At 31.7% G+C, this 21,278-nt stretch overlaps 1 protein-coding gene across 2 annotated transcripts in view; it reads left to right on the forward strand.

Moving 5' to 3' along the window:
• The first annotated feature begins 708 nt into the window (after positions 1-708).
• LOC129229938 (NFX1-type zinc finger-containing protein 1-like) overlaps positions 709-21,278 on the forward strand; it is a 36,595-nt gene continuing 16,025 nt past the window's right edge. Inside the window, exons 1-4 of one of the 2 annotated variants that reach the window (XM_054864323.1) lie at positions 709-801; positions 1,626-1,704; positions 2,252-2,303; positions 9,785-9,826. In XM_054864323.1, the coding sequence (XP_054720298.1) occupies positions 9,816-9,826 (11 nt within the window). In that variant the 5' untranslated portion in view covers positions 709-801; positions 1,626-1,704; positions 2,252-2,303; positions 9,785-9,815. Of the gene's footprint in view, positions 802-956; positions 1,157-1,625; positions 1,705-2,251; positions 2,304-9,784; positions 9,827-21,278 lie in introns of those variants that run through there. The other variant, XM_054864329.1, reaches the window with a different exon arrangement.

Below are 21,278 nucleotides of genomic sequence, written 5' to 3' on the forward strand. Positions count from 1 at the left end.
AAGTTCACAAAGCGAGAACTCGAGCAGTCCATCGCTCGAGAACTCGGAAAATGATAATCGAGTACTCGAGCAGTCATCGCTCGAGAACTCGGGAAGGGATTACGAGAACTCGAGCAGTTCATCGCTCGAGAACTCGGGAAGGGATAATGAGAACTCGAGATGTGATAATCGAGAACTCGAGATGTGATAATCGAGAACTCGAGATGTGATAATCGAGAACTCGAGATCTGATAATTGAGAACTCGAGATCTATGATAATCGAGAACTCGAGATGTGATAATCGAGAACTCGAGATGTGATAATCGAGAACTCGAGATACGTTAATCGAGAACTCGTGATAATCGAGTTCTCGAGTGATCTTTGATAATCGAGTGATTCGATTATGAGAACTCGATTATGCCCATCACTAGTAGCTGCGTCGGAAGGAATCGGTTTTAGGAACTCCTTCCTCAGTCGCTTTTCGTTATAGCCCAGTCAGTGAAGGTAAAAATAATCCGCCATTGAAATAAATTTAAATTAAAATACCTTTTTAAATATTTCCAAAGGGGTTTCATCCTCAAAACCCCTCCCGTGGCCTGAAATGGAAAGATTGAGCGCCGAAGCCCGTCCATTTGGAGACTGCGTGTAAGCGGCTGTTGAAGAGGAGAAGCTCAGCATCTAAGTCTCTCATCGCTTTTGCGCCGAATTTAGGGAAATCCCCTTATTCTATTTAATGAACTTTAATTTGGCAATACAACTATTTAAAAACCAAAACTTTTGAAAAGAAATCTGATATGAACTAAATTGAATAATGTTGTCATGGTAATTTTGTTTGTAAATTTGGTATTTTTTAGTTAAAAAATGTTGCAATATTTAAAAATATGCATACTTGTTCAATAGTTTGTTGCTCTGTGTTTCTATAGATTAAAACTAGATTTCTGTCAGTAAATTAATCACCGGCTGCAGTCAAGGCAACGAGATAAAAACAATTTTACTAGTTATCAGTAGTTTATGTTGAAAATCTGTTCGATTATGACCCTATTACTTAGAGTGATAGATATGCTCATTTAAATGTGCACGAATGTTTTTTAGTCATTTTCTTTATGTGGCCATAATATGCCCTAACAACTCAAAAAAAAAAAAAAAAAAAAGTTTAATGTATAGTTAAATTATAAATGTAAGTTTTCAACCTTGTTTGCACCATGATAACCTGTAAAAGTCAAGAAAATATTTCATATCTTAAGAAAGGATGATTATTTTTTCTGATTAAATATGTTGAAAGATTTAAAAAGAAAAAAAAAATGTTTCAGAATGACATTTATGATCAATTTTCATTGAGTGTATGTAAAAATTATGTTTCTTGCTCGGCTTCTAACATTACAATTATCATACTTTTATAAATAGTTTACTTTTACTTTTGGTAACTTTTGTATTATACTATAAAAGAGGAAAAAAAAAAGAAATTTAAAAATAAAATAGATATTTATAATAAATTTAAAAGAATATTAAGAGATTAGTATGAATCAGTTTTTTCAGTTTTCTTTTCACATCAACGGTTTAGTATTGGCAAATTTTATGTTATTGGTATGGAAAAGTCAATGAAGAAATTGACAACATATCTGTTAACGAAAGTTTCTTCATCACAGGGCTTCTTCAGGTTTCCTTTTCCTTTGGTAGAAGTTTCCTTCCCAGACTACTTGCTACGAGGGAATCCAGTTAATTTTGGTAAGATTGCTCACTTACTTTGTCCTATGAAGAACAAAAAGTCTCCTAATGATGCATAAAATATGAATCCAAACATAGTTTCAAATTAATCTTATTATCTGAAGTCATGGAATACTAACCCCTTATGTCACCAAATATGTAAAAGGAATAAAAGTATTAGGAATGTTCAAAAACATTCTGAAAAACAGGCAAAAACATCCTCATGAAAAGTGGTTTTACCATGCATTTAAGTAGGAAAATATATTTTGGATGGTTTCAAAGATCATGTTGCAGAGAATTTTTCTATAAATCTAGAAATAAGTTTGCCTGGGACTTAAGTTTTTGTCCAAGGGCCTAAAATTTTACAATTTCTGCTGAATCCTGATTGTTATTTTTTCATTATTACTTCACCTTTTTTGCAGGACCAATTATGCTGCCCATAGCCTTAGCCTTCAGCTAGTTGATATATTATTCTTTTTATATTTTAGAGTGGAACAAAACATTTTACAATAACCTTTTTCATTTTGTGCTAACTTATGTATATTTATTAATGTATTTTTTCTTTCAGAGCATTCTAAATTTGGTTGGACATATGAAGATTTAAAGCTGAATAATATTTGGTAAGATTCTTTAGAAAATTGAGTATTAATTGAAAGCAGTGTCTTGAAATGATTTATTACACAGATGATTTTGCGTAGTACTAGACTAGAAAATGTCTCTGTTGTTGATTGTTTATGAAAATGCAAAGTTTTGAGTAAACTTGAGTATGAAAGCAAGACGGAAATTAAAATTTTAATGTGAAATAAATTTTTGCACTTAGATGGAGATGTTTTAATGTTATTTAATCTATATGCATCTATTAAGTTTGACATCTATACTTAGGATTTTTTTTTTTTTTGGTCAAATGATAAAAATGTTAATTATCATATGCAAAAATAGAATCAAAAAGAAAAAAAGAAAAATGCTTTTTGCAAATTTTCCTCATTCATGTTGTTAACACATGTAAAATTGACTGGACACATTTTGAAAGTTTATCACAAGTAGGCAGAGTTTGAAAATATCATGATTTTTTTTGAAAATATCCAGTATTTTGATACATAGTTGATGTTTTCAATCAGCACAAACTAAAGTCTTCAAAATAGTAAATGCATCCTCAAATCACTTTTTATTTTCTTACATTGTTATTACAATATGTGGACTTAAATTTAAGATTTCTTTTATTACTTATATCATTTCATTTTACATTTTTATCAATTTCAATGGAGTTCATTTAGCATTAGCTGTTTTATTGAGTGTTCTTCTGTTAGCTACTTTAACATAGTTGTATGATCCAAAAATAAAAATATGCATTAGTTGATGCACAGTCATAAGACACTCTTTTTTTTCTGACCAATGTTTAATATTTAACTAGGCACTTTTAATATGAATTAAAATTGTTACAGTGCTAATATTTTTATGAATACAGGGGTGCCCACCTAGTAGGGGTCAGGGGGCAGACTGCAGCATTGAAATTTTCAGGGGGGGGGGTGCCTCTGATGAATTTAAAATAAAAAGGAATAATATATTACTTTTTTATATTAATGATGCATTAATACATCATAAAATTAGAGTGCATAACTTTTTGGTTATTATTAATAATAAATAAACAATATTACTATGATCAATAATTTGTATATTGAAAATATTGTAGTTGAAAAAATAAATATGGAAAATATTATGATATTTTCAAAATAAATATTGGATGTACACTGTATGACCAAAAGTATTGGGACACTTTGAAAAATTCACATTTTTACGAATTTCTCGAGAAATAAAAGACCAATTGCTCTAATTTTTTTCACGTAAAAGGTATACTCCAGCGGAAAATTTCCTTCAAAAGTTAAATCTACTATTCATTTAGGGGACGAACAACAAATTGAGAAAACATAAAGAGGATTTTGATCATTTTTCATTGTAAATAGCTGGGAATAGGCTATAAATTTCGGAAATAAGTTAAAAACCTATCTAGAACTTATGTTTATATTTTCGGGAAAGTATCTCTTACACCCACAGAGATATAAGCATTTCTTTAAAAAATGCAAAAATTTTTTTGAAGGTTTTCGGCTCATATCACGCAGAGTTTTCCATCAAACATTACTAAACTTTCAGAATATTTAACAGCATATTAGAAAATCATAATAATAAAATTTGAAGTTAAAATATTGAAAATTTAATGAAATATGAATGTTTAAAGCAATTAATTTTTCACTGCACATGCACGAAAGATATCAATTTATAATCTTCGAAATAGAAAGCCCAGATATATCCTACATCTCATAAAAAATTCTACCTTGATATCTTTAAAATCTTAAAAGTTATCAGCGATCTAATTAACCGAATTTTAATAATTCTTGGCTAGACAATGAATCGTGAGGGATCGTTCTCAAATAATTCGTTCTTATCAAGAATCATTCTGCAGCAATAGCAGGAAAATGTTGCCAGTTTGCGAACGACCCCTTGCCATTCGTCGCCTATCCAATAATTATAGAAATTCGGCTCATTAAATCGGCGATAACTTTTTAAATTTTAAAGATATTGAGGCAGGATTTTTTATGAGTTGTTGGATATATCTTAGCTTTGGATAATAAGCATTATAAATTGCTAACTTTCATGCATGCACAGAGAAAAATTAATTGCTTTAAACCTTAATATTTTATTATGTTTTTCTAATATGCTGTCAGATATTGTGAAAGTTTAGTTATGTTTGACAAAAAACTGTACGTGATATGAGCCGAAAATGTTTAAAAAAAATGTATTTTTAAAAGAAATGCTTATATCTCCGTGGCTATAAAAGATACTTTCACAAAAATATAAAAATAAATTTTTGATACATTTTAAATTCATTTCTGAAATTTACAGCTCATTCCCAGCTGTTAACAATGAAAAATGATCAAAAACCTTTTTGTGTTCCCTCAATTTGTTGCTGGTCCCCTAAATGAAAAGCAGACTTAATTGTTATAGGAAAATGACAGCTAGAGTATACTCTTTACGTGAAAAAAATTACAGAGCAATTGGTCTTTTATTTCTCGAGAAATCCGTAAAAATGTGTTTTTGAAAGTGTCCCAATGATATATATCGACTGATATATATCGTGCGCTCATCAATTTGTCAAATGAGACATAGTATTTAGACCAGATTTAGCTAATTAAGGCTTCAAAGCAGAAAGTAATGAAAAATGAGATATTTATTGCAAAATTAACATTTTGCTTGTGGAACAGTGTAGATAAATCATTGGTTTATAAGGAATAGAAAACCATTTCATATTTTATTGTTGCGTTAAAATTAGGGTTCCCGATCCTGAATCCCGTGGGATCCCGCAGGATATTTATCACAATTGATCCAGCGGGATTTCAATCTCGCGGGATTCCCAATCCCACAATTTTTTTTCCATTCAAGCATTTTCCAACTTTTACCGCTCATAAAACAATTATTTTCACAAGCATCATCTGCAGTTTGAACCTTCTTCCTTGTATATCTGCAAGAAGAGCAAGTAAACATATTCTAAAACCCACTGAGTAGCCTGAATGCTATGTAGGGGCGCTTTTGTAAGCTTTAATAATGCACTCAAAACCTTTAAGTTACCAAAGAAAAAGCAATGAAGGGGGAGCAATGAAGAGGACTGAAAGCTGGCTAATATAATGCCACTCTTCTAATGCTGGGATTTATAGACCTGTAAATCTGACTTCAGTGATTTGTAAGATTTTTGAAACTTTGATCAAAATTAAGATTGTGAATTTCTTCGAGACCAATCGTCTGTTGACTAGTTTGCAGTATGATTTCAGAAAAGATAAGTCCTGTGCTACTAATTTATTGCATTTCCATAACAAGGTTACCTCAGCTTTAGATAACAAAAAATGTGTAGATGTTAGAGACATACCGAGTACTTGGTTACTACTCGGTACTCGGCCAAATTCTTATCAGATACTCGGCCAATACCGAGTAGTTGCAAAAAATTCAATATTGTCCAAGGCAGATACTAAAATTTATGGAAAAAAGAGCAAGCATTATATTCTGCAAACATTTACAATTAAAATTTATAAGTCAAATTTTAAATTTTGAGAATAATGAAGTTTGTAATGCTTCAATGGAATAAATCTTTATTTTAATGTCCCCAAAGTTGATAAAAATTATTTATGTAAAATTATGCAAAAAAAAAAAAGGATAGAAAATATGGAATTTTTATGTTAAAAATGGATTTTTGTTACAAACAAAAATTAATTATGAAAATACCTTTGCTTAAAAAATAAAAGGAAATAAAACAACGTTAAAAGCACAGTGCAGGAACCCTGCAGACATGTGTTTTGGCATTGCAAGGAATTCCTTTTTCAATGCATAACATGGGAGCTCGTGGATTTAAAGGCATCCGACAAAAGTCAGATTTTTTTGTCGAATGTCTTAACATTCTTTAGCTCACATGTTATGCACTGAGAAAGACGTTCCTTGTAACGGGGGGGGGGGGGGGGGGGGGCGTTAACACATGTCTGCAGTGTTCCCGCACATTTGTTGTATTAAAATTATTTATGTTTTGCGGACTAAATCTATAATTGATTGGTATAAATTTGTTTTAATTCCAACTTGATTAATCATACCTTTTATTTATTTATTTTTAATTTTAAAAATAATTTTTTTTGTAAAATTTTTGACACAAACAAAATTGTTTATATAATGCGTAAATTGAATTTCAGCAGGAATTTAGTTTTAAAAACTATTATATGGACAAGGAGGTCTATACTACTATTCCAATAAGTTCAAAATTCATCACATATGTGTCGGTGGTTCTTCATAAAACATAATTGGTACTTGGTAACTCGGCAACTCGGTACTCGGCCGAGTAGTAAAAGGCCGAGTACTCGGTACTCGGCTACTCGGCGAAAGTGCTACTCGGTACGTCTCTAGTAGATGTTGTTTATATTGATTTTCAAAAAGCTTTTGACAAGGTACCGCATGTTGCTCTTCTCAGCAAACTAGCTGATATAGGAATATGAGGAAAAACTGTACTTTGGGTTAGAAATTGGCTCACTTGTAGGAAGCAAAGAGTAGTTGTGAGAGGAAATCATTTTAAATGGAGCGATGTTTTAATCGGGGTTCCTCAGGGATCAGTTTTAATGCCTCTTCTGTTTATTATCTTTATGAATGACATCAGTGATAATATTTCTAGAAGCACGAATTGTTTTGCTGATGATGTAAAAGTTATCAGGATTGTCAAAAATGAAGAACAAGTAAAACAGCTTCAAGAGAATTAAGATCATATTACTAAGTAGAGTATGGCAGTTAGTGTAGGGAAATGTCAAGTGCTACACTTAGGTCATGGAAATAAGCGTACGAGTTATCATTTACAGGGTTCAGCCCTTAGTCAGGCTGAAAATGTTCGGATCTGGGTATCTTAACCCATTCCTTGCCCGGCCAATACAGGATCGGCTGCACAGTTTGTGTTAAAACTGCTCCGGTCAATTCAGGCTCGTCGCAAGAAAATGGTTCCTAACTGCCTTTGACGAACCTGTGTTGTCACAGTGTTTCTAGCAGTTTTTGCTTCGACCGAATATGTGTCGGCGATCCTTCCAGGGGCAGAACCCTGTTATTGCGCTTCTCTGTTGGGTTCTGGTGCGTTTAGGGGAGCGGTAATCAAGCTCTTTCCTTAGACAAAAGGGATGTAACTTATAGTATTTCACGAAACTTGTTGTAATTTATTTTATTTTACTAAGATAGTAACCTTTCAAGTACTCTTGGGTGGGACACGTATAATGCTTCAAATAATCAGGCATTATACACATTTGTACACTCCGGGAAAACCTGGAATTGTCAAGGAAAATGACATAATAGTTAAAAAAGTCAGGGAATTTCCAAATTTGCCCCCCCCCCCCAATTTTTTTTTTCAATTTTTTACCAAGGAATTTTGTTCCATGAGATCTAATCTTCATCCTTATCAATGTTTCTTGAATAAAAATGTAAAAATTTTGAGGCAAAATGATGCTGACAATGAAAAGAGTGGCTCCCGAAAAACGTAGAGGCCATCTTTGGTCATTCACAAGATGGAAGTAGACACAATCCTTAAATGACTAATTTTCCAAAAACGATTCACAATTGGATGTTTTGTTTAACTGCAAACTAATGAAAATAATACAAAATGTGCTGCAAATAGTTTTTTTTGAGCAATCACGATTGCTTATTGTTCTCATTTGACTGTTTTTGATGTTACGCTGATTTTATTTTCCCGCCAGCACCCTCTGCCAGCACCACTGTCGCGTCGACCAGCCTCACGATGCTGCTCCTCTTGCAAAAACTGTGTCCAGGTTGCATCCATATCCTACACGCATACACACACACACCTACACACTCTCATGCCTGCACAAAGACACAAACATACATGCCTACATACACACACGAACGCCTACAGACACATGCGAGTACACGCACAGCACTGCATACACAACACTCACACACATATGTGCCTACACAAACACACGCGCATACATACACATACATGCTCGTGATTGCGAAAAACAATTTGAATTCAAGATGCCAAAAATTCAAGTTAATATAATTTTTTTTTTTTAAATTTTTTTTCCAAAAACAGAATTTGATGTTTATCTCAATGTAAACTATTGAAAGTAACTAAAAATGTGCAACAAATTATGAATTTTTAAAAATTAATTATTTTCTAGAAAGGAATTTTTTTTTAATGAAGCATCCTTTGATATGTGAAAAAAAAAAAAAAAAAAAAAACCTGATGATTATTGGCATTGGCCCATGATTGGCAGATGTTGATTTTTTTTTTTTTTTTTGCATTATATGGTATGCTGATCGATGGAACAAGTTAATCCTATTTATACTGAAACATAGCTTTGTATTTTGCTCAATATGTTTTGTGTTATATACTAATAAGAAAATAAAAAGAAGTATTGTAAACCAAAAGTGGATGCTAAAAGATTGCTGCGTGATTACAGTAAAATGCTGATATTGCACATCGAAGAAAGGCTAAAACAATTTGAAAGTACTTTGTTTTCAACACGTAATAAACGAATTAAAATGGTTTTGAACAAAATGTTTTTAAAAAAACTTAAAATTTTGAGAGAGAAAAGAAAGAAAGAAAAAAAACAATGTTTTTTTTAAATCTAAGGGGAAAAGTTTTAGTTTTTCCGCATCAGGGTTACTTTAAACAATTTTAATTATTTTGAAAATATTGCTATTTAAACTTTGTTTTAAATGAAACAAGTAACCTGGAATTTTCTAAAAAATAACCTGGAAAAGTCAGGGAATTTTTTTTAACCATAAGTGTATGAACCTTGTGATAAATTGACTAGGATCAGCCTAGCTGGGCCAAGAGCCTGTTGCTGGTCATCACATTTGTATTCCCAGCAGAATGAGCATGGATGGAATCAGAAATAGGTGGATCTACTTGAGGCTGATTTTTGGCATTTCTTCCAGAAATTCTCTTCCTAGAATGTAAATTTCTTGAGGTCCATTTCGATTTTCATGTAGTGAGATTTTCTATCCCAACCTGGGGTTGAAGTTTAGAAGACAGTCAGCACCATGGAGGGTGTTTCTACCACAAAAAAGAGCAATAGTAGGAATTTACTGACCTAGTAGGCTCTGTATCTTGAAAACTAGAGCTAATCTTTATGTTGTATGGTGATTTTCGTGTTTAGGGAGGCAAAATACTTCGGAAGTAGCTATTTTTAAGCCGGATGCATTTTTTGTGGTGACTAGTGCAATCTGTTAACTCATAATTTTTTTAGAATAATTTTCCCTCTCCTTAAAAATTTGATTCTTAACCCCAGCTTTTAACTTGTGTAAGTTCTTTTGGGAAATAATTTTATAACTTTTTTACTATTTTTGTCTCTGATCATAATTTGTAATTGCTTCTTAAAGTTTTCTCTTGCTTTCCTTAGTTCCCCCTCCCCCCCATTTGACTCAAGAAAGAGTTCTTATTCTCAGTAAGAGTGATACATTTTGAATATGTGGGTGGATCAATGATTTTGAAATACATGAATGTCAGATTTTGTATTTTGTAAAAGTAAAAAAAAAAGATCCTGTAAAATATTTTGATTTTTTTTTTATTTAGGTGAACCAAAAGTGCTGAAGATTCATTAGAAATGGAAAATTTGTAAGTTATACTTTAAAATCATCGAATGTTTTAAATTCTTCTTTTTTACTAAAAAATCTGCATATGATTATTTAAAATTGCATTAATTTATAAAATATTTTGTAGAATTTTTATTCTATATTAACAATATGAACACTATTTTGCGTAGTCAATTCATACCCTATTAAAAAAAAAACATTATTTCAGCTGTTTCCAAAAGTTATAGATGTTGAAATTTTGGAGAAAATCAGCAACTCATATTTTTTTTCAAACCATTTTCTAGGCAGAGATGGCTCATTGAGAGCACATTTCTGACTTGAATTTTGTAGCAAAATGTTAAAATTTCTTATCTCTGAAAAAGCTCAGGATCTGTATAGTATTTCTTTACTTGAAAGCTTTGTCAAATTTAAAAGATCATAACATGCAGTTGTAAATGAAATCTGTTTGTTAATATATACAGCAAAACCTGTGTTTAATGGGACCAAAAAAAAAAGTGACAAACAAGTTATTGTTATAAGCAGTTTTTAATATTCAAGCAACTACCCACATGTCCAGTGCATATAATCTGTTAAGTTTTATTTTAAAAAACTAAAAGTGTTTTAATAAAATAATTTAATAACAGCTAAGTTAACCATTTTGCAATTTTCAGCTTTTATAATTAATGAAAAAAAAAAAAAAAATAGAAGGCATTGGGTAGGAACACCAGCAGACAAGGGTCCAGTAACAGACACTCATAAGTTTGGATTTAAATAATAAGTCTATTAGGCGGGTAAAACTGATGTTGCTGTGGCTCATGAATATGGTGCAGCCATCTAGTATTATCAGAGTGAATTTCTTAAAGAAGTTGGTATTTCCAAGGCAGTGGTCAAAGGTTATGAACAGCCACCACAAAGTCAGCAGGTGTTTCATGTTCATTTGAATTTCATGAGCTTTTAGTCCTCAAAGCAAAACTTTTGCACATTTTGAAGGGAAAAAGGGAATTTTGGCAATTACTCATTCTTCGCTCATCTTGTCTGTTACTAGGGCTCGGACCTTTTTTCGAAATTGATCAAATAAAAATAGAATTAACTAATTCAGAGGATCCAATAGCAGCCAAAGGTTAGATGAGATGTTGTTGTAGGAGAGAAAAAGTATACTAAATGGCTCAAAAAAATGAGTTAACCTGAGAACGATGTCTTAAGCATGTCTGACTGGTGCCGTTACCCTATATATAAGCTAGGCAAGAACAATTCCATTATTATCCGCATTGGGAATATTTTTGTCGGGTAAAAGATTGTTCTACGTCGCCTTAATGGCACCTTTAGATGTTTTGGTTTAGTGTCCGCTTTACTTTTTCCAACTATATTTCTAAGACTTTTTTTTTTTTTTTTTGAAAAACGTGGCTATGGTCGAAAAAAGAAAGAATTCCTAAGCTCTCTTTAGCATCAACTTGTTTTAGTTGTTCTGAAAGAGGATGCTAGTACAATTTAGCTTTTCTACAATTGTGCTGAGTTTTGTTTATTGTGCTTCCAGACCCCAAAGAGTTCCTATTTTTCCTACTTTTTCCTTTTTTTTTCCTACTTTTTCTTTCTTTAGTATAGCACTTCTAATTTTTCATTGATTCTTAATTTTACAATCAAGCACTGATAATTTTCTTCATGTTTCAATTTTAAAAAGCAAAAGAAGCAAGCAGATCCTGAGCTTTTCATTGACTGACTACATTAATTTCTGGAAGGAACGCCGCGGCAGCGGCGTTTGCGTATTTAAAAGTTAAATTTTCGTAAGTGACTTTTTTGCCGTTGCGGCGTTTATGATCGACTTTTCTTTTTATCGCCCCGACTTCAGTCCGGCTGTTTTAACGAAACTAAAAGAAAATAGATACTGGCACATTCTGATGCAATTATATATTATTTGCTCGTTAATTAGAAGCTTTAATTAAAGTAAATGGCCGGCGGTTCAAAAAATGCGGGAAAAACCGAATTTCCTATTCGCCAATTTATTATATGATTACAAGGGAAATAGAGTTCTATTTAAACAGAAAGGCAATGTAAAACCTTAAAAGGAACATAAGAAAGCAAAAAATGAAAACTTGTACACTGTACATATTTTATTGATGTTGGTACAACATAAAAGTGACAGATAACAGAAATTCTCAAAAACGGACCACTTCAAAAATAATTGCGGAAACTAACTTTTTTCGTACATACATATGATTATTGTTCATTCTAAATCGTAAACATGATTACAAAATTTATAAAATTTTATTTTCTTTCTTTGTAAAAAGTGTATTTGCAAAAAAAAAAAAAAAAGAAAAAGCGGCAAAACCTGGATGGGCAAAACGTTCCCGATTTTTGGAGAAAAATCGGGAACGTATTATTATAAAATTTTATTTTCTTTCTTTGTAAAAAGTGTATTTGCAAAAAAAAAAAAGAAAAAGCGGCAAAACCTGGATGGGCAAAACGTTCCCGATTTTTGGAGAAAAATCGGAAATCATTTTAAATGCAATATTTTGCTTTTATTTCTTCCCATTTTTAAAAGTTGGGGGATAGAGCCACAAACTAATATGTATTTTTTTCTATTTAATGGGTATTCTCTACTCTGATATAACATCAATATCGAGGAGTTGCTCATCATTTTTATGTGCTGTGTTTATGGCAATGCGACATTTCTGAGCATTTAAAATTTTTTCGACAGACTCTTACTCTTTCCGGGGTGCGGGCAATTATACCGATGCAGCGTATCTACTGTAAGTTATTGTACTTAGTGGGCCTGATAAAAGGGGAAGGGGGAGAAAGAGATATATGCAGGCATTTGATGCCAGGTGCTCCTCCTCACTCAATTTCGTGAACAATTTCCGAATGAATATTTTTGTTGTATGGTGAGGATTCAGATAAACTACATGCCTTCCCTTTTATGCACAGAAAAACATTAGTAAGTGATATTTGTCTTTGATAAAAATGTTCTGTTTTCCATGCATGGATGTTTCCTTTTTTTTTCGTGACAAAAATTTTGGAACAAGAAGGAGGTAAAAATCATCAAACCATTAAAACAGTATTCGTTTTTATTGCTTGATTAAAATTAGAATTGGCCCGTCACTTTGATCCCCCCCTCCCCCCCGGAGGTGGCTAGTGAAGGATGGATACTGAATGCAAATTTTATTTGAAAACAACGAAAACCGCACAAACATGGAATAGCTAAGTATTAATTTTCCAAAGCCAGGGAGGGGAGAAATTGACCCCCATAAATGACTTGCCTGAAACAAAAATGTATGTTGAATGCTAAAAATACATAACATAGTACAAACCCTTTAGTTGACTTATTTCGTTATTTATTTAGTTGAATTGTTTTATTATAAATTTTATGTCCCATATTTAAGAACACATTTATTTTATTCAGTAAGTTACCGCGCTATAGCCAGGGCTAAGGCAGAAATACGTGAAATACACCGCCAGCTCAGTCAATGGCTGGCGGTGTATTTCATACATTTATTTTAGTTCTGCATTTTCGGTCGTTTTCCTTTTTTTTTTTTTCCAAATTCAAACATCTGCCTCTGTTTATGCAAAAATGCATGTCAGCTGCTGATTAATTTTAGTTAAAACTTAATATTTGCTTTTGTATCATAGTTTATGATAACAGGAGCTGAAAGTGATAGTATTTTTAAATGATAAATGGATGCTGTCGAAGGAATGTTTTCGTTTTTGACAAAACAAATCTTTAACAAAAATGGTTTTATTGAACCAAAATAGGAGTTTTATTATTATTATTATTGCTTTTTTTTTTTTTTTTTTTTTTGCAATCGCTATATTGCATTTTATTCTTTCACACTTAAAAATTTTATTACTGTATTGGTGAAAGGTGTTTTTTTGTTTAGATTTTATTTTCATATTTTTGTAATTAATATCTTTGTTTCCACCAGTTTATTTTTCGTACTAATGATTGTCAGTCGTCTCGACGTGTGTGTAGGCCTATCTCTTCCTATTTTTTCCTACTTTTTTAAGTGATTTTTTTCCTACTTTTTAAATTTTTGATTCCTTATTTCCTACTTCCCCCCCCCCCAAAACCACTTCGGGGTCTGTGCTTCTATTTTTTGTTAGCTCTTATATGGGACATATTTTTTTTAAAAATAAAAAAAAAAGATCTGAGAGATAAGTTAACTATTTTTTTCTTTTTGGAAAAGGAAAAAAAAAAAAACTTTAATTATGGATATAAACAGGTGCATCAAAAACGATCATTGTTGCAGGCTGATTGAAAAATTCATTGGTTAAGAATTTGTTGGGACCAATTTAAACATATAGGCTTATTGTTATGCACATGTTTCACTGTATCTATGTAGTAGCCTTCTCAAATTTTTTATGGCGAAAAATATCTTAATTTTGTTAGTTTTTTTATCAATAATTTTTTAAAAAGAATTCTTAAACTTTTAAAATTTATTCACCCCCCCCCCCCCCCTCCTTTCTAAATGAGCAAATATTAAAAGCGTCATTCTCCAGCATTCACTAGTTACACCCATAATATTTGATAGGAAAATTAAGTTTTTATTTGTTTTATTTTTTTTTTAAACTCAAAATAATAATGAAAAGTTTCCCAAATATTTTTATTACCTTTGTTCTTTGAACAACTTAAATGTAAAAATTCCTGTAGAGTAAATTGGAAATAGAACTTTATGGTTTTTATTTTAAAATGGTATGGATGTCACAAAAAATATCTTTCTGATTCCTAAGTGCTTCCGACTTTTCTCAGGTTCTATTTAAATGTTTAATAGTTTTGTTACTGTTCATCAGATGCCCCATAAATAGCATTTATAATAAACTATTTACCACAATAATTAACACCGCTATACTAAAATCTATGTTTGAGTACCGAGCGGCAAATGGTGGGGGGGGGGGGGGGAGATGGTGGGCGGTTGCAGCCTCAACCTTTTTGCTATGAATGATAAAAAAAAATGGGTATATTCAATTTAGATAACTTAGAAAATTATTTGCCTGCATTTTCAGAACAGAAAAAAAGTGATGGGGAATAATTGTTTGCCTTAACTTAAGAAGTAATATCTTCACATGGGTTAAATATTTCAAAATTGTGTACTCTATGTTAGGATGATACATCTTGTATGAGATGCCCGTACAGTGTTGAGACTGCACAATTTTTACGCATAAACTCCATGTCATTTTACATAAATTTCTATGCTCATATTACAACTTAATGTTTAGCTGGTAAGTGTTCATTGATTCCTTGTACTAGAACCACATTCACATTTTAGCAACTCTATGTATTATTTGCCTTCATAGAGACTTTTTGTAAAGATATGCTATTTTTGAAAAACACCCCACATCAAAAAATACTTTCAACATCAAGAAATATATCTTGCAGCTCTTTACTTGAGAATCTCTGAGTGACACAAGATGGTATTCAAGAGTTAATCTACCCCCTGGAAGATTAAATCTACCCTCCTATTAAAACCCCCCTGGAAGAATTACTAGAAAGCAACCTTTTCAATGATAGAAAATCTAATGTCATTTTAACATGTATGACTTTGAATTTTTGTTTACTTCATTTATACTGCAGAGCGTTTTTTGAACAATGCTACACTCTATCATAAAAATTTCAATCCGTCAATCTTAATTCTTTGAATGACTATTTCAATTCTTAGTAATTTTTCGCACCAATGCATACTTGAAATAAGTGTGGAACTCTTTTTAACAGAACTTTATATATCAGATTTTACTGTATCCCAGTGTAGAAGAGCTGACAATACCCACTTGAAGCTGAAGTCAAAATATTAAATCATTATTTTGAAGAAAATGATCAATCCAGTTTCTCGAGAAATTGAGACAGATTTGATGAGATATTATCATTGTTCTTAAGTTCAATATTATGTAGGTCGGTGATAGAAAATGAAAAAGAAAATATTTCACTAAAAAATAAAATTTATAGTATGAAGGGGAGAGTAGTTGTTTTGTGAATTGCGACTAGTGATGTAAAGTACCCGAGTATTTATTTTTAGGGGTAAATACCCAGGGTATATACCTGGGTAAATACCCAAAATGGGTATTTACCCGGGTATTTATTTCAAAAATTTATATTCAACTAAAATACTTTTCTGTATGTATTCCACTATGTATATATACAGTCTATTCCAAAGTCTATTCCAAGTCTATTCCAAAACTAATGCAATTACAATTTTGCAATTACAAAACTAAAGCAAGTACAATTCTTTTTTAAAAATAATTTATTGAACAGATTCGCACAAACACTTAAAATTCTTTAAAGTAAGTTCCTTGAGCTTCTGCACATTTTTTACATCATCTCTGCCATGACTTAAGTGCCCTGAAAGGCGTTTTTGGGGACCTCCCCTAAGGTCTTCGTCACGGCTGATTGAATCTCTTCTAGGGATAAAAATGAGTTCGTTTCAGGCCTGCTTTAATCCGAGAGAACAAAAAGGAGTCTGTCGGGGCAATGTCAAGACTATAGGGGGCTGGGAGAGCGTTTTCACTTGGTGTTTAGCCAGAAACTCGCAGATTCGCAGCATGTTATGGCAAGGTGCTTCGACACGAACTTGTCTCACACTTTTCTCATCGCTAAATCTTAACTAATGCGAAACACAGCAGTAGACGACATGTTCAGTTCATCTGCAACCATCTTGATAGTCAATCGAGGGTCAAAGTGCAACATTTGAGGAACATTGTTGTCGGTTTTGCTGGTTGACGGCCGCCCAGAGCGTTGTTCCAGGGGTCTGGCCAGAGCATATTTGGGTCCGTTAACAGACCCTTCACAAAAATCCGATCAACCAAAACGGACCTTTCACAAAATCCCGATCAAACAAAACGGACCTTTCACAAAATCCCGATCAAACAAAACGGACCTTTCACAAAATCCCGATCAAACAAAACGGACCCTTCACAAAATTCTGATAAACAAGATCGGATATGTCAAATTGTTTATTGAAAGAGCAAATCTGAAAGCAAAATAACGCATATTTCTGTGTATAAACCGATAATTTTTGGCACCTTTTTTTTAAAGTCAAATTAGAGGGATCAGCTTATACAAAATCGGCTAATTTTGAAAAAAAAATCGGCACTCTTGGGATGCTCCTGCAAGCGATAAATAATTGCTACTGCCAAATAAATATAATGGTTGTTTGTTTTATCACAGCTAATTAGCAGCGGTGTTTTTGTAAACTTTTCTGAAAAGGCATTGGTAAGCACTTTTCTCCGCTCATAATTTAATAAACAATAATAATATATATCTGCGAAATGAACTTAGAACTGCAAAGGGATAGTAAGGGTGAGGAAAAAATATGATCGCTTCAGATAGTGTTACCAACTTCAAAATTATCACCACTTAGCGTCTGGAGTTGAACCTTTATAATGACTTGATTAGAAAATATTCTCATCATTTTGCCTGCTTGACAATAATCGCGTTTTTACGGTGGGTGCGGTGGTGATGTTTAATTGTTATTTTGGGAGAAAATTATATGGGTTTTGATTTTTCGATGCTAACAAGGATGATTAACTTTAATTAAACTCTTTTAATTACCGTTTTCTTTTTCTTTAGATGTCTACATTTTGAAAAAGGCAATCTTTTAACATCCGATATGAGAATCATATTTTTTTCTTTTTTCAAGTTAACTTCACTTTATTAGGATTCAAATAAATAAAAGTCTCTTTATTTCTGTTAAAACTCTCATTTCAAGTTTTTTAAAGCAAAATTCCATTTTCTGTTATGAGTCAAAAATTAAAATGCTAAATAGATGGTTTATTTTATTTTATTTTTTGGGTCAACTGTGTCCACAGATATTAATGATATGTTTATCATAGGACTCTAAAATGCAATTTAAAAATAATTTTATCAAAAATATTTCTTTTACAAGCCGTTTTTATAGTTTTGATGCCTTCACTTTGAGAATTGCGATCTCTTTGCATCCGCTATGGGAATCCGATTTTTCGAATTTTTAATGATTATTACGCTTTGTTAAGAGGTAAACAATTGAAATATCTTTTTATTTTTGTTAAAATCACGGAATTTATAAGTTTTAAACGAAATTCTGTGCTTTTCAAGAGTGTCTTGGGTCAAAAAGTTGAATGCTGAACCCTATTCTGAATTTTATTTTATTTATTTATATTTTTGTTACAATTATTTTAAGTACTGTACCGAAATATATCTAGTATAATTTAACATTTTTGTAGAATGGTAGATAAATATTGATACTTGAAAGAGCGATGCCCCCCCCCCCCCCCCCCCCCGCCAAATATCAGAAAAAAAAAATCCAGAATGATTTTCTTGACGTAGAAGAGGAAAACACTCAACTTTAAGTTTAACTGATGCAGTTTGTGCCATCTCTAAATTCTAAAATTTTGTTTTAACAAAAAAAAAATTTTTTTTTTTTTGCGAAATTTCTTGATTTTTTACAAAATTAATTCATTTTTCACAAAATTATTTGATTTTTCACAAAAAACGGACCCTGTGAAAAATCCTGGACAGACCCCTGTGTTCATCGTGAACCTTTTCCTGGCCCTCTTTAGAGGTCTTTAGCCACCTCAAAACTTGTGAATAGGACAGAGAAGAGTCTCCGTAAGTCTCACGAATCATTTTGTTAGTCTCCTCAAGAGATTTAGGGATTTTGTTGGTTATGCAACAAACCTTAATCGTGTACCATTTTTTCCCGTGTCAGGGTCAATGAGCAGAGGTTAACATTAACTTACGTCTGTCCACTTCCACAGCTCGGATAACCCTGAGACTGGTTTTCAGGAAAACCTTACGGTCCCCCTCACCTAAACCAAGTAGTTTGATTATACTCAGACCAATAAAAGTGGCCTGGAAAAAAACCATTGCATTACTTTTAGAATATACCTTGTATAACCAACCATATACAAAACAATAAATTTTTGCCCAAAAATTGTATTTTGATCACATATTTAAAGATTTATTGTGTGAAATCTAAGCAATCTAATATGATATTCACATTAAATGTGTTGGATATGCCTAATCAATGTTAATAGCCAAATTTCAGATATAAAAAGCCATTCTACAAAAAGTAAAAAGCTTAACTGGTTACAAAAAAAAGCAAACATCTTCTCCAATTATAACATTGAAAAGAAAGATTCTTTGGTTCACGATATGTTTCTTTCATAATTTCATCAAGTCTTTTAATAAAAAATATTATAAACTGTGTAATACATATGTATATTTATCAGTTTTACAATTATTTCATATTAGATTTTTAAAAAAAATTCCCATTCATTTTTTACATTTTTTGTAAAATACCCAGTTTTTGGGTATTTACCCAGGCCTTGGGTAATACCCAGGTAAATACCCAAAAAATATTTACCTACCCGCTGGGTATTTACCCGATCCACATCACTAATTGCGACTATACTTTTTGATGACGCAAAATAAATACAAGCCCAATTTAAAAAAGCTTTCTTGGTTATTTTAAAGAGAGGGATCTGAAGGAAATGTGTTTTTAAACATAACTTCTCTTACTTCCATTGGTTTTTGACCGTTTCAATAAGGTTAGTCATTTGAAAGATGCCTTTTGTGTCTCAGGAGGTTAGAGAATTACCTTCCAAGCACAATGAGACAAGCAAGATATTCATCTTGCTGTTCTGGCGATAAAGCAAAACACTGTATACTGTTAAAATATAGTTTCAAAATTTTCTGTTCTTCCTGACTCCAAAAAAAGCAGATTCAAACTTTTACAAAAAATAAAAACTAGTACCGAGATATAATTTTTGTGGGATAACTTACTACAAAATAAATTTAAAGCTTTGGTCGTAAAATTTTTTATTGTTCTTAACAAACCTAATTATTCTTAACATTAAAACCATTTTATTATCATTTCATGTTAACCACTATGTATTTATACTGTGCTGAGGGAATTTATGTTTAAGAAACTCAGTATAAAATTTTATAGTTAAACGTTTCTTAAAACTTTTCATTTGTTAACTTATGTGTTGAAAATGCATTTTTTATAAATGTATTTTTTTTTTCTGTAAAAGAGAATTATTTTGTTATGAAAGTCAATTACTTTTTTTGCTTACAAGATATCTGATGAAAAGCATTAGTCAATACAAAATTATGTTATGGGTAATTTTAATGAAAATTTTATTTACAACAAAGTGTTAGTTAGCTTACATGTTGAAAAAGAAAAAAAAAATATTGGGGGGTCATTCTCAGAAAAAGCAGAAATTTATCTAATGAATTAAAAAAAAAAAAAAAAAAAAATCTGAATTCAAGTTTCCATTTATTTTTAAGAGAGACCTTTGCTTAGTAGAAGGTTCTTATAGTGGTTTAGATTATATAAACATAAAGTAGTTCTTTTAACTTTGAATAAGTGATGTTCATAAATATGACAACCATTTTCGCAAACATTATACATAGGTTTATACAGATGCATTAAGGAACAAAATAAGAAAATTTTTCTGAAATAATCATTTATTGATTTAGAAAACAGGAACATAAAAACATATTTGCAAAATTTCAGCTTGTCTTTAGAACTAGCATAGAAAATGTTTGTTAAAGTTTTGAATATTCAGCAAAAAGAAATATAATTGATAAACATGAACTAGTACATTTTGGTAATAAGATACAAGTGTGTATTTTGATATGTGAAATATTTACTTTTGCATTCTGTAAAATATTAGGGGAGACTGGGGCAAGATGACTATATGCTAACAGTTTTTGTGGTTTATTAATTTATTCTTAAGGATAGTAAAATTAATTTTACATGAGCTGTTAGAGTAGTCCTTTGTAGTATTAAATATATTGCCATTTAATTTTTCAAATAAAAATAACGAAGGATATTTTTACTTTTTCATAACCTTAACAAATTGTCATCTTGCCTCAGTACTGGGGCAAGATGACTTTGACCTAGGGGCAAGATGACAACGTTGAAAAAGGTTGAACATATTTTATGTTTTTAATATGTTACTTAGTTTTACGAATGATAGCTGTGTTTTTACATCTTACTAAGTATCAAATTAAGCGTAATGCGTTGTAGCATAGTGTTCAAGTGTTAAGTTGTGCAGCTAACAATAGACACAAATAAAAATACCATTTTCATAATTGGAACATTCCTCATGCCACCACTCTTGGCTTTTACAGCTCTGGATCCATTCTTCTGTTGGAGGGTCTCAAAATTCCACTTTCCAAGCAACACATCTTAGAACACTATTCTTTGAATTTGATGCAACTGCATTGCTTGGCATGAATACGGGCCCACAGTAATAGACTTGAGCCTACAGGAACTTGGTCTGAGTTTTTTTTACTCCCTTTTTAGCTTCATGAGCTTATTTTCCCTGTTTTTTTTTAAATAATTCTTTTTTTTCTTCTGCTTTGCTCCTTGTTCTGACATTTCTTTGATGGGTGTGCTTGTAAGAATGTTTGAGCTTCAGCTTTTGTTTTCTTGCATTGTGTTGCTTTAGGCAAATGCATTGAAATCAGAAACACTAACATGCTTCTTTGGTGTATCGGAATCAGCATTTGCCATAACTTCCGC

This window comes from Uloborus diversus, chromosome 1 (genome assembly GCF_026930045.1).
Source record: "Uloborus diversus isolate 005 chromosome 1, Udiv.v.3.1, whole genome shotgun sequence".
Classification (NCBI taxonomy): domain Eukaryota; kingdom Metazoa; phylum Arthropoda; class Arachnida; order Araneae; family Uloboridae; genus Uloborus; species Uloborus diversus.